Consider the following 14,023-nt stretch of genomic DNA (forward strand, 5'->3'; position numbering starts at 1 on the left):
GAGGAATTACTGAAACCCAAATAAAGGCATGATTGTGGGAGAAGAGGAAAGTAAAAGAAAGTAGAGGAAAGAACTAAGAGGCAAAGGGCATTTATAGAGGTCTAAATACAGGCATGCACATCTGTAAATATATTTATATATGATTTATATATGATGATGGGGAAATAGATCTATGTACATATATTTATAGGTTTAGTATTAAGGTGGCAGATGGACATTCAACTGATGGGATCTTTGGTTTAAGAAAAATATGATGATCGAGCATTATTGTGAGGTATTAGATAAGTTCATGTATTTAATAATTTAGAATAGGGCTAGACTTGAATAAACACTAAAAAAACCAAGCAAACAGCAGTCCTTATAATAAACCAAAAACCAGTGATATCACCTTTAAATAAAAATGTATTGTCAATAATGACAAGCCTTAATTATGGTACAATTTACAAGTAGTATTCTTTTCTACTTACATCATAGTCACATTTGAAGAAACTGATGGGACAACTTTCAAGTTGGCTTCATCGCATCTCAGCTCTCGTCCTTGGCAAAGACATTGCACAGGCACAGAAGCAACCACTGCATGAAGAAGGGGGAGTAGAAAGGACACAGGAAGAGGGCAACAAGAAGAAAAAATGAAAGGGCACAAGAAAATTATTTAGTACAAAATTGTGGTGTGGTCTCACCTAAGAAATTTGGGCAATACTTTTCATAATGGCTTTAAAGTTTGATCTTGACTTTACCTTAAAATAACGCTAGAGAATTAAGATTTGGAAGCAGACTTTTACCAGGGCATGCTTTTTTGTTGTTTCCTTTTTTAAAGCACAGGCCACTCCTCTCCATTTGTTTAAAAACGAATGACTCATTTCTTGTAGTTATGTCCAAGGCTGACCTGACACTGTGTGATGAAGTTTTATGTTCACATTAAGGAAAGTTTTATTAACAGCATAATTCAAAACAGTAATGGCTAATTATTTTTAACTAATGAGAGTTAGAAAAGACCCAAACTCTATTGTTTTAGTAAAGTTTCTTTCCCTCTTGTTACTTAATACAGAAGAGTTCTTCAAAAGAACTTTAATGGACTTATAACTTTCTGATTTTATTTTATTTGGCTTATGGAGGGGCGTAAGGATATATGAAACTTGATTTACGGGGTGATCGTTTTTCTGCATACTCTTGGGTTCTAGAGCAAGATGTATGCCTTTGTTTATTTTGTGGGGAGTCTTAGAGAATGGATATATTCTTGGAGAATTGGTTCCAGGATCTTGGCCCCAGCCCCAAATTAGTGGATACTTTTTGGCATGTATTTGCAGAATATCTATACATAATTTCCCATGTATTTAAATCGTTTTTAGTTACTTATAATACCTAGTACAATTCAAATGATATGCAAATAGCATTATATTTTCCCTCTTAGTCTTTAAAGGATTACTTTGGCCATTAACTGATTTTTAGTTGCTCCCCCCCACCCACACACATATTTTCAACCAACATTGGTTGAATCCAGGAATGTGGAACCAATAAGGAGAGTCAACTATGTATTAGAGAACATCAGGGATGTATTTATTAATTGAGTTAAAGAGTGTAACTCAAATAAACTGACCGCCATCGAGTCAATTCCAACTCATAGTGACCCTGTAGGGCAGGGTAGGACTGCCCCTGTGAGTTTGAGACTATAACTCTTTACAGGAGAAGCTCATCTTTCTCCTCGAAACTGGGTAAAGGGATGATTAATTACCCAACAAGGAATGCTTCCCCCTTACATTTACTTCTGGAGTCTAAACTATGTACATTTAAATATCTACAGGAGTTAGGCAGATAGAACAAAAGAGACATGAAATGGCTTCAGATATGAATCTCAACCTCCTACTAACTGTTGCACATAGAGTAGAGACATTTGTGGCCAAGCCTACCAACTTTTTAAAAGCCAGAAATATAGAAAAAAGTACTTATTTATTTAAAGAATAACAATAGCTAATTAAAATAGTTGAAAACTTTATACAACAAGCAAACCTTTCGGTGAGAATGCTGTGCATGATAGACTTCCAGTTTTTACCTTGACACTAAAACCTTCCAAGAGTAACCACTTGCCTCCATGGTGAAATAGAGACCCTACTGACCTACTGGAGGCATGCTCGTTAATGAGCAAGAGCGATTACAGCTATGAGCTAATAACATGCCCCTTTGCTCCTATGGTGGGTAACAGGTGTGTTTTCTTGCCTCTTATGGTGTTCTGCACACTCCTCACCAGGCTTATAAAAGATCAAGAGCAGGTTTTATGTTTTATGTGGACAGAGTATCTGCCAAGAACTTTTAAATAGTTTTGTAGTTGTTACGTATCCATTTGGCACTGTAATTTTCAGCACTGATTGTGTCCCTTTAAATTTAGTTCATGTCTAATATGCTAACGTATGTCTATGCTGTGGTCATAGTATGGTGGGTACTGGGAAGGAAGAGGAAGACCGGGAGTGCAGTGATAGGAAGAGTAGGAATGACACTGACGTTAGAGTGCACTGTCCATTTAGCTAGGCTGCATTCACATAATTCATACATGTCCAGGATGGGTGGATCTATAGAGACAGTAACTGGATTCATGGTTTATTGGGACTATGGCAGGGGAGGTTGGGAGGAAATTCGGCGCTAATAACAAGGAGTATGAGAAAGAAGAAAATGTTCTAAAATTGATGGTGGTAATGATCATACAACTCTTATCGGTATGATTGCATTACTGAATTGTATGATATGTAGAACATGTCCCAAATTGTTTTAATAAAAAGCAATTTAAGTGAACAAGTGAATACAAATGCATGGGGATAGCAGTGGGGGTAAGGTAAAGATAGATAACCTGCTTCCTGTGCATATCTCCAAGGGACTCAGGAAGAGAAGCTGAAGAGCTATGGAATCATTCCCTATAGCCATCAGAGGGCGAAAGACTTCCCCTAAAGCCAATGCCTAGAATTCAGACTTCTAGACTCCAAACTACGACAAAAATAACATTTCATTTGTTAAATCACTCTCTTCTAATATTTCTGTTATGGAAGTACTAGATAACTAAGACAGTGAACAATCCATCAATTAATGTTGGTGGCCGCTGGTGGTGAAATGATGAGCAATAATTCTTTCCAAATTTGTGTATTTTCAAAATTCTCCCATTTTAAGCATTAATAATGTTTGTTACTACAAGATATTACATTTCCATGTTTCTGTTCTTGAGAAGAGATTTGATAAGTGTGAACTCACATTCTTTTACCTAGTCAAAAATGATTGTAGGCCATCCTCATTAATTAAATTTAAACCCCTATAATAATTTGATTTAAATAGCATAGCAAGAATAGAAACTTTAAGTTTAATCCCGAGTCTTACACTACACTTTCTAGTAATTTTTGCACTGATAGTAAGTTTGAAAACTGTATTAAATTATATATTACACTTCATCACTTTGAAAAACTGTATTTAAAATTATGCAATTTGTTCTTTAGTAAATCTGATAAGTTACGACTACATATTTTGATATACAATCTACCCTGTAGCTTGACTCTTACATAAATATCCCTGGGAAAAATTCCTTCCATAGCATGGCACCAGGCAGTTTGATGATTTCATCTGTTTTCTCTCTTATACCCATTTACTTGTTTCTGCTTTTATAAACCAGAGTTTAAAAATTAAGTAGCCCATTATGCTTCATTTTGAATGAATGATTACAAGGTTCAAAAGCTCATCACATAGATGCTGGATTTTCTCAGTGAGGATTTCCTTTATATTTGTGTGTGTATCTATATTTATGATTATACATATTTTCCCCTCAATTTGCCTTCTTATCCATCAGTTGGCTTTGGCCTTTTGTATCATATTAATGGTGAAAGTTGATTAGCAGCCAAAATGTATCTAGAATCCTTTTGGGAATAAGACAGTTTATAAAAACTTTAATTAATATTTTAGATATAAACAGAACATGATATATACTAAAAAAAAGGACTACTTTTTGAGAGAATGCATCTTAATCCATTTCATTTTAAATTTTACATTAGCAGTTAGATTATATCACCTAACTTTGTTTTCCTCAAGAGTTTTTGATTTTTCAATGATCACATAATCTGATCACCAGGATCTTGGCGATAGGTAAAATAGAGACTCATGAGAAGTCTGTATTATTTCCTTAAACTGGGGATTATTAATAGTTTTACTTATTTAAAAATCTCATTTATGTAGTAAAGACAAAAATATTTACAAAAACTGGGCTTTACATAGTTGGTAGGAAAATATGGAGCAATGTTTCCTCCCCCTACTTCCTGCTTTTATACAAGAGTTTGAGTAGCTAGGGTCCAAAATTTAAGTCCAAGGCACTGATTCATGTTTGAGTATTTTATAGGAATTGGTAAAATTCATTTAAAAGAAGTTCCTTTTCACAGCTTTCAAAATAGAATAGCGTTAACACACAGGTTATGGTCAACCAATCTCCCCCAGGCAAGCCCATCAGTCATTTAGAAAAATAAGTTGTAGCTGTATGCCTAAGGACAGCAGGTTATGATAAACAAGGCTTTTGTGGTTCTCAAATACAGCTCAGTTCCCTGAGGAGTTTTCCTTGGGAAATATTATGAGCTGAAAACATTAAAAGTTAAGTTAAAGTTTCTGCCCGCTTCTATTTTTGCAGTTTTCTGGACATCAGAATGTACAAGTGTAGCAGTGATTGTGCCAAGGGGGATCAATACAGCAACCCTGACTGACATTACTTTGCTCACTGGAAGACTTGAGTGACTTGGTTCTTTTACACTTTCAGTCTCTAAGTCATTTAAAACTAAACTTCCTATATTATGTAATGATTCTCATCATTACTGAGATTTGCAACTAGAAAGCTATAATAATCTTTAAAAAAATGGAATTGAACGTCCAAAACTCTGATGCCTATTTATGACCTCCTGGAGAAGGTAGTTCATGTGTCTGGTTACTTACAACAGTCAAATAGGTTTTCCTCTGTGGAATGAACCTTGTAGACCATTGCAAAATATTTGTCAAATCGCTCAGACCATCCATTGTTGTCTCCTGAAATAAAAACCATGATAAGAGAAAATGAAAAGAAGCATTCTGAGGTTAGGGTGAAAACAGAACTTTGACTGAAAAAGGAACCAGTGATCCTCAAACTCACAAAGAGAAAAATCACCTGAGCACTTGTCACAAATATGAATTACTGAGTTATCCACCTAGACTCTGATTCCATAAACGTAGAATGGGAACTCCTCTTGTTTCTAACAATTTTTTCAGTAAGTAGAATTTGGAATACACTTTGAGAAACAGTACTGTAGACATACTAAAATACATGGCATCATTTAAAGCATGACACTTTTTGTTTAATATATATTTCTAAAATTTTATAGCAGTACGTTTGGACTTACCTTCATAATTCATAAAGGTTATTTTCTATATTTAATGCATGCTGGTGGTGCCGCTAGGTAAGCATGAGATTGCTAACCTCAGGGTTGGCGGTTCAAAACCACGAGCTGTTCTGCAGGAGAAAGGTGATATGTACAACCTCAGGAACCCTAAGAGTTCCTGACTTCTGACTGCTATGAGCCAGAAGTGACTTTATAGTAGAGGTGTGTGTTATGTTCTACGTTCCTAATTTGGCGAATAGTCTTTGACAGCTAGTGTGCAGCCACCTAAGATATTATTATTGGCCTCTACTCCCGAGGCAACAAAGACAGAGACCAAAGACTCAGAAAAATATGTCCGGCAAGACTGAAAGCCTGTAGGGACGATGGGCTGAGATGAGAAGATCTAGATCCTGCTGAACTACCGCCATCCAATGCTCTGATTGGCACTGCAGTAGATGGATGATGAATGGAAGGGAGAAAAACATACAATGGACGGTTCTCAGGTGCCATCGAGTCAGTCCAATCCATAGCAACCCTATGCACAACAGAACCAAACACTGCATGGTCCTGCGCCTGCCTTACAATGGCTCCTATGCTGGACCTCGTGGTTGCAGCCCTGGTGTCAATCCATCTCATGGAGCTCCTTCCTCTTTCCCACTGCTTCCCCTTTACAAGCATGATGTCCTTCTGCAGCGACCGGTCTCTTCTGACAATGTGTCCAAAGTACGCATGACAAAGTCTTGCCATCCTTGTCTCTAGAAGCACTCTGGCCATACTTCTTTCAAGACAGGTCAGTGTGTCTTTTTAGCAGTTAATGGTACTTTCAATATTTTCCAACTCCACTATTCAAATATATCAACCCTTCTTTGGTCTTCCTTATTCAGTGTCCAACTTTCACAAGCATATGAACAATGGAAAGTACCAGGCTTGCGTTAGGTGCACCCTAGTCCTCAATGTTTTGAAGCTATGCTTAGAACATGCCTTATTTAACAGCTCAAAAGGATCTAGACTAGAGGGTCCCTAAGACTATCTTCCTGAGGTACTCTTTAAAGTTTGAATGAAACTCCTTCTTAGGCTAGTAACCTTTACCTTTCAGCCAACAGATTGGCTCATACACTATCAGTCTATCACCCATGTCTACTGTGCTCTTTCGAAAACTCACCGACAGGAGACCAAATGGTCAACATTTACGTGAACATGGATGGAAAGAGAAGGTGGGCGGGAGGGAAACTGGTGACTGGAAATGGAACAATTAGAATGAAAATAATGCAAATGTTGACATATTGTAAATTATGTAACCAATGTCACTCAAAAATTTTAGAAAATTTTAAGTGGGAACCTAATTTGTGGAGTAAACGTTCACCAAAAATGTGATAAAATGGTATAAACATGAATGGAATCAGTAAATAGAATGGACTAGTAAATGGGTATGTAGGATCAGCTTCTTTGGAAGTAGCTCCCAAAGGGGGCAGGTTTGAACTTGATCCTCTCTGGGAGTGTTAAAGCGTTCAGAGTGGTGCTAGGCCTCTTTAAGGCTGCGTGCGTATTTAAATGGAGGGTGAAAATGAAAAATGTTCACCCTATTTCTGTAAGTTACTATCAAATACAATCTAGCATTGGTTTTATATGTATTGTCATGTATATATAATCTACATCTGAAATTTGAGTTCAGATGCATGGATTTGGAGACACTGACTTTAACTATACCTGTGGCTTCAACTCTTGAAGAAGTTCCTAATTATCCCTCTCATGCATAATTTTTCTATTATGTACTGTGATTCAGCTTCTTATAGGTACTTCAAAACCAACATTTCCTAATTAGAATCCACTATCCTCCCCTATATAAATCTGCTACTATGACTAAAGCCTCTGGATTGTGGGATGGCCTCTCTAAATGTCAAACTGCCCACAGCAGAAGGCTAACCTGATTGGAGTACCTGATAAAGGATACCTGATAAAGCATAATCTGGGCAATTTCCCTCCCTTCTCTATGTTATTTTATTTTTCTTCCGCTCATTACTCCTCCATGATGATACATTTGGGAAAGGAAAGGTAATTCAATGTAAATATATACATACTTGTAAAATTGAATTCCTTTTGAAGCCCCACTAAAAAATGAAATATTGCAAAGAATATGATTTAAATATTGTATTTATAACACTATCCCTCCTTCAGAATTTTTCATCTGTTTCAAAGATTTTTTTATTATTAAAGAGGATTGAAAAATTAACAAAAGTAGCAAAGTAGTATAGCAATATCCCAGTTCAGAAGGTGAGGGCTGAATTTTACCAACCACAGACTATTCCATGAGACAGCAGGAAGGCACTTAATAATGCATGGACAAGACACATCACTGCAGAGACGGCCAATACTAGTGTCTTTTTTTACGCAGCACCTGGAAACACTCCTGTGTTTTGGTTGGTAGAAGAGAGGTAGAGGCCATTTTTCTGCTGCCCTGTCTAAAACAGAGATAGAAATGTTAAGAAGCCATGGAGGCAGTGGTAGAGAGCAACTTCGTATTGCAGATATTGCCAGCTTTGTAGGTATCAAGAGGCAGTTGTGAATGAAACATGAAGACTTTGGCAGTAGGGGCAGCAACAACTGTCTCAATTTCCAGAGTGAAGTGGTGGTGGTGTGCTCTTGGATTCAATAGCTCTACTGGAGACCCTGCTGATTTCCACTCTTTCACCTCTTCTGTCTGATCCCTCTGATAACATACATGGAATACTTTCTGTTTTGCTAAGCCCCAATAAGCATACGGATAATTTGAATTACTTGATTAAAATGTGATTTCAATATGGAAGGACATTTGATTAATTTTAGGAGCTCGGAAAGAAGCCCACCAAAGCAATGCCTTTTTCCTGAGCACATGAGTTTCCACTTTTGTGATCCTGTTTCAAGAATGTCAGGGACACATTTGGCGTTTTTTCCTGCATCCATCCAGGTTCTGGTGATAGCGTCAGACATCTTACAAGATGTCCTGCTCTACTGGGCTCCAGATCCTTTTGTGTTTCCTTGCCTATCAGGGTTTGTAGTTTGTGGCCATAGATTTCCTTCCTTCATTGGTTTGACTGATTTGTTGACTTTTGTCCCCTCAAATTCTTACTTTAACAAATGGACTCATGAGGGGAGAATTCTATGAGGGATACTGATTTGCCTGTTTTAACAGAGTAGTATATTTTACAAGTCCCTACTATACTAAAAACAAACAAACAAAAACCCAAACTCATACCATTGAGCCAATTCCAATTCATAGCAACCTTACAGGGCAGAGTAGAAAACTGCCCTTTAGGATTTCTGAGACTTATTTTTTTCTTCAGGTTTTATAGAATGTATTAAAATTATTTTATTTATGTAATTTTTTTATTGTGGCAAAATATGCACAACAAAACATTCTCCAATTAAACAACTTCTACATGTGTAGTTCAGTGCCATTGATTGTAAATCTTTACAGGAGCAGAAAGTCTCATCTTTCTCCCAGAGCTGCTGGTGGTGTCTAACTGCTGACCTTGTGGTTAGACTGAAGCGTGTGGGTATAGGGTAAGCTTGTGTGTCAACTTGAATGGGCTGTGATTCTCAGTGGTCTGGCAGCTATTAAGTGATGTGATCATTCTTCATGATGTGATCTGATTTGTAAGGGGAGTGCTTATGGCTGTATTGCCTACATCCAATATATATGGGTGTTCAGGCAAAGCTTGCTCAGTCTAGCTCACCACATTTCGACATCAGATTCTTGGGATCAGCCTCGGTAGCCTGTGAGACTGCTATCTTACTCCTCTGTCTTGGATGTGTCAGCCTCTGCAGTTATGTAAGTCTCGTGTAGCCTTCCACTTGATGCTAACTTACAGACTTGGGACTTGCCAGCTTCTACGAGAGCATGAGGCAGCTCCTTGAGGAAACTCTCTCTCTCTCTCCCGCTCTACGTCTATATACACTTTATTAGCGTTGCTTCTCTAGAGAGCCCAGTCTAAGACACATACCAACGATTTAGAAGATGCCATAGGACCAGGCAACCTTTTGTTCAGTTATACGTAAGGTCACCATGAGACAGAGCAGACTCTGGCAACTAACAACATGAACCTACAAAGGGGTATTATTTAACCTTGGGGAGAAACGGAGTTCTGGTACATTCTATGACATGGGTAGACCTTGAAAGCATGATGCTACGTGGTCAGACTCAGATACAAAAGCACAAACATTGTATTGCCACACTAAAATGTTTCTTGAAAGTGAGGAGGACTTGACGCACTTGCTGATGAAAATCAAGGATTGCAGCCTTCAGTGTGGATTACAACTTAGTGTACAGAAAACCAAAATCCACACAATTGGACCAATACGTAACATCATGAGAAATGGAGAAAAAGATTGAAGTTGTCAAGGATTTCATCTTGCTTGGATTCACAACCAGTGCTCCTGGTAGCAGCAGTCAAGAGATCAGCAAACCATTTTCTTTGGGTGAATCTGCTGCACAAAACCTCTTTTAAAATATTGAAAAGCTAGGAAGTTACTTTGAGGACCAAGATATGCTTGACCCAAATCATGGTCTTTTCAGTTGCCTCATAGCCATGTGAAAGTTGGACACTGAATAAGGAAGACTGAACAAGAATTGATGCATTTGAATTATGGTGTTGGCAAAGAATGTTGAAAGTACCAGGGATTGCCAAAAGAACAAACAAATCTGCCCTGGAAGAAGTATAGCCAGAGTGCTCCTTTGAAGGGAGGCTGGCAAGACTTTGTCTCGCAGACTGCGTTTCACACTTTGGATGTGTCCTCAGGAAAAAGCAGTCCCTGGGAAAAAGCCCTTACCTTACACAGCAGTTAAACTTGGTGAACTTGAAGGTCAGGACCAAAGACATCCCTCGATCTAGTGGATTGACACTGTGGCTGCAGCCCTGGCCTCAAACAAAACACTTATGAGGCTGCGTCCTCACAAAGCAGGCAGTGTTTTGTGCTGTTGTTGGGAGGGTCTGTTTCATTTTCATTACTGTCTTACTTATATCAGAACTGTGTGACATACCAGAATGGCTCAAATGACATCCAAAAGGAATTATGAACTGGCACGTAAGTTTATTACTGTTTTTAGTCATGGAATAAATGACAATATTGAAACTCATTAAGGTTTTGATTACTATAACATTTTACCAAATAAATAAATTTTCTTTTCTGTGTTACTTATTGCTGTCTCCTTATAAATATGATAAAGCATGGAAGTCTTTGTCTCTGGCTATGTTGAGGTGCTGATAGCCTTCGTAAACAGATACACATTTTCGTGTATCTAAAAGCAAAGGTAAAAAATGTGTTTTCCATAGTTTAACGAACTAGCCATTGGCTGGGCCTTATTTGACCTCATGGGAGCAGGTGCACGCCACATGTTTATGCCAAGTTAGGGGCACATCTACCTATACTTCAGGCCACAGTAATGCAAAGTAGGTGAGATGTCAGCATTCCAGAGGACCGGGCTGTGTTTTGTGGGTAGCGTTCCTTTGTCCTGACACAAGGAGCTCAGTGACGGTGGGAAGATGCTGATTTTCTGCACCCTGATCTTCAGCAGGCTCTCTATTTAGCGAATGGTTTACACACAAACTATGTCAATGTGCTGCATTTCTGCTATTAACAGTGCAGTGCTCTTGCGTTCTTTTCTATTCTTGTGTCCTTCACCTTTGCTCTCTTGCCATCTCCCATTTTAAGGCTTACCCTATACAAAACTCTCACTGCCATCGAGTCAATTCCAACCCGTAAGGACCCTACAGGAAAGGGCAGAACTGGTCCTGTGAGTTTCTGACACTGTAACCCTGGAACAGGAGTAGAAAGCCCTGTCTTGCTACCAAGGAGCATCTGGTGGTTTTGAACTACTGACCATATGGATCACAGCCCAACACTTAACTACCACATCACCAGAGCTCCAAGATATCAGGATGGAAGCCAATACTTTAAAAATAGTAATGTGTTAGGACATAACACATACATTTTTTTTTTCCATTTTTTTCATGGATAAGAGAGAGTTTTATGTAAAGAAAACATGCATCATGAAAACACATACATTTTATGATTGTTTCAAAATGTAGAATAACAGACTTTTAGATCTGCTTAAATTTCCTTAAGTCACAGCATATAGTTGGTTTATAAAAAGCAAGAGGTCAGGCATTTTAGTAATTAGTTTTTATTTTCTTTTGCACTTTTCCCAAAACATTTTCTTCTTCCCTCTCCCTCCCACCATAAGGCATGAATACATTTAGAAAACAAGATATGCAGCCAAAATTTCAAAACTGGAAAGTTGGCTTTTTCAACCACACAGTTTTTAGTATGTATATGTGTTTTTATATTTTAATCACTCAAATTTTAAGGATGTAGAGAGCAGTGGCCAGACTGCTTTTTATATGATTTTACCTTATTATTTATCTTAAATTCGAATCTCTTGAGTTTTCATCTGGCAACATAGTTTAAATAGCCCTGTCCTAAGAGAATAATGTGTTAGGGGACATAACTTCTGACATATATTTGTAGTGTTGTATGACTAGCATTAATCATAATTGTATTTTTACGAAAAATAATTTTATTAGCTAAAAATGAGGCAATGATGTATTGAGGAAGTGTCTTGCATACTGCATGAGATTAATATATTATTTACTGCTTGAATAAATGAATGGCATTCTGCCCACAAAAGCACTCTGCAGAAAACTTACTCCCGCTTGTACTAAAGTAAAATTTGGGAATTGGAAATTGTCAAAAGCACAGATTTCCAGGGTTCTGCACTGAAATTCTGATTTATCGCTAAGTATGGGCCTTTGCATAAGCATAAGTCCCCTAAAGGACTCTTAGAGAAAGTTTTTAAACACTGTATGCTGAGATTTGTTCAAGTCTAGTAGTCCTGACCTTGTACTTTAGTGGACAGCTAGAATTAGTCATAGAAAAAAAATGTCTATCAGAGGGGAAATCTTTCTTTCTCTCTTTTTTTGAAAGCAAAATTGTCCATTGCTGACAACTAGTGACCCTTAGGCTGTCCACACTTTATTGACTTTGCATATTATGTTTATTTATGCACATCGTTTATTTTCTTAAGACAGTATGGTAGGAAATGCATTTTAGAATGTGTTTTGTATATATCAGTGACTACTAAGATAATTTTAATAGTTAATTTATACTAGCTCTCATAAAGCATATAAAGTATATAAAAAAGCCATCACATGATTTGATTTGTTAAGTTTAATTCTTTGGGAAAGTAGGTTGGGCACACCAAACAGAATTCTGGACAGCATCACTCTTTTCCAGGGTGGTTAGCTTCCCCTGGAGTTCACGTTAGGGAGTGTCGTGAAGTAAAATTGCGTAAGTTGGCTCTTCTTAAGTGATGAGGTAGCAGAGGCTACAGCACAGATCATGAGACAGAGTAGAGGAACAGCACCAAGACCATGTGACATAGCAGTGGGCTTGTTGGTCCATTGAACAAAGCAGAGACCAAGGAATCCCATGGCTGAGAGACTGGGGACCAGAGAGCGACAGGCCGCCAGCACGGATGACAAGAATGTGTCAGAAAAAAGAACTGTATCCTTAATGTTTTATAACCTGTTAGCTTCCCTAATAAACACCATAATATTGAAAAGTATTGTCTGTAAGTTCTCTGTGGCTATTGCAATAAATTATCAAGCCCTGCAGAAAAGTATACTCTCTGGGGGGAAGGGTGGTGTCAGAATAGGGTAAGACGGATGAAGTGTGGTGGCATGTCTGCCCTTGGCCTGGCGGCAACTGGCCTTCACTTTGTGGGGACTTAGAGTCTCCTCCGTTGAGTAGTCAGAGGAGGTCAGAGGTGAACGCTAGGCCGTTTCATCAGGGAGCAAGGGATAAGGCAGAGAGATAGGAACAAGGAAGATACAAGTTCTTTTGGTGTGCAACTTATCATGATCCTTTCTCAAACTTTGTTAACTAGTTTCCAAGGATTCTATGTGACATATTAGGGAAGAGAGTTCCCTAATATATTTGGTAAATTCTGCATTGTAGATTCCCACTGGGCAATTAATAATTCACACTAGTATGATGAAACAAGAACTCTGCACTCAAAGAAATGCCTTTAAGCTTTATTTTTAAAGTTTATTTAACCCTTTTTATATGACACTTGCGAAAACATTTTTGGATAGTATTTGCGTAGAGCATCTAGAGATCAGTGGTTTGCAGAGTGTGGCTCTGAGAGCAGCAGCAATAGCATCACCGGAGAACTTGAAAGAGTGACGCATTCTCAGCCCTCACAGTAAGGTACTGAATCAGAAGTGCTACACGTAGGGCCCAGTTTCATAAGCCCTACAGGTGATCTGAGGTGTACACTTGACTCCTAAATGACAGGTCCGAGTCTGAACCCACCAGGAGAAAGAGTCTGAGTACTTTGATAGAGAGCCATAGGGCAGCTCTACTCTGTCCTATAAGGTTGCCGCGAGTTAGACTTAATTTGATGACCTACAACTAGAAAAGCAGCAGGTGACCTGAAACCGGACAAAGTTTGAGAACTTATGGTTTAAAGTAATTAATGTTCAGTGCTCTGTATCAGTAATAAAATGTCTCCATAAGAAAATGCCCCTTGCAAGTCTGGCTGGACCAGAGGATGTACAGTGGTACAGATAGGAACAGGAAACACAGGGAATCCAGGGTGGATGATCCCTTCAGGACCAGTGGTG

General features: G+C 38.2%; 1 protein-coding gene across 1 annotated transcript in view; it reads right to left on the bottom strand.

The window, feature by feature from the left end:
- Positions 1 to 14,023, bottom strand: part of RXFP1 (relaxin family peptide receptor 1) — a 126,807-nt gene that overhangs the window by 55,381 nt on the left and 57,403 nt on the right. The window contains 2 exon segments of the mRNA XM_045295761.1: positions 468 to 573; positions 4,945 to 5,034. Coding sequence (XP_045151696.1) covers positions 468 to 573; positions 4,945 to 5,034 — 196 coding nt within the window.

This window comes from Echinops telfairi, unplaced genomic scaffold, assembly GCF_000313985.2.
Source record: "Echinops telfairi isolate 266 unplaced genomic scaffold, ASM31398v2 ScPeMD7_5868;HRSCAF=6743_0, whole genome shotgun sequence".
Taxonomy (NCBI): domain Eukaryota; kingdom Metazoa; phylum Chordata; class Mammalia; order Afrosoricida; family Tenrecidae; genus Echinops; species Echinops telfairi.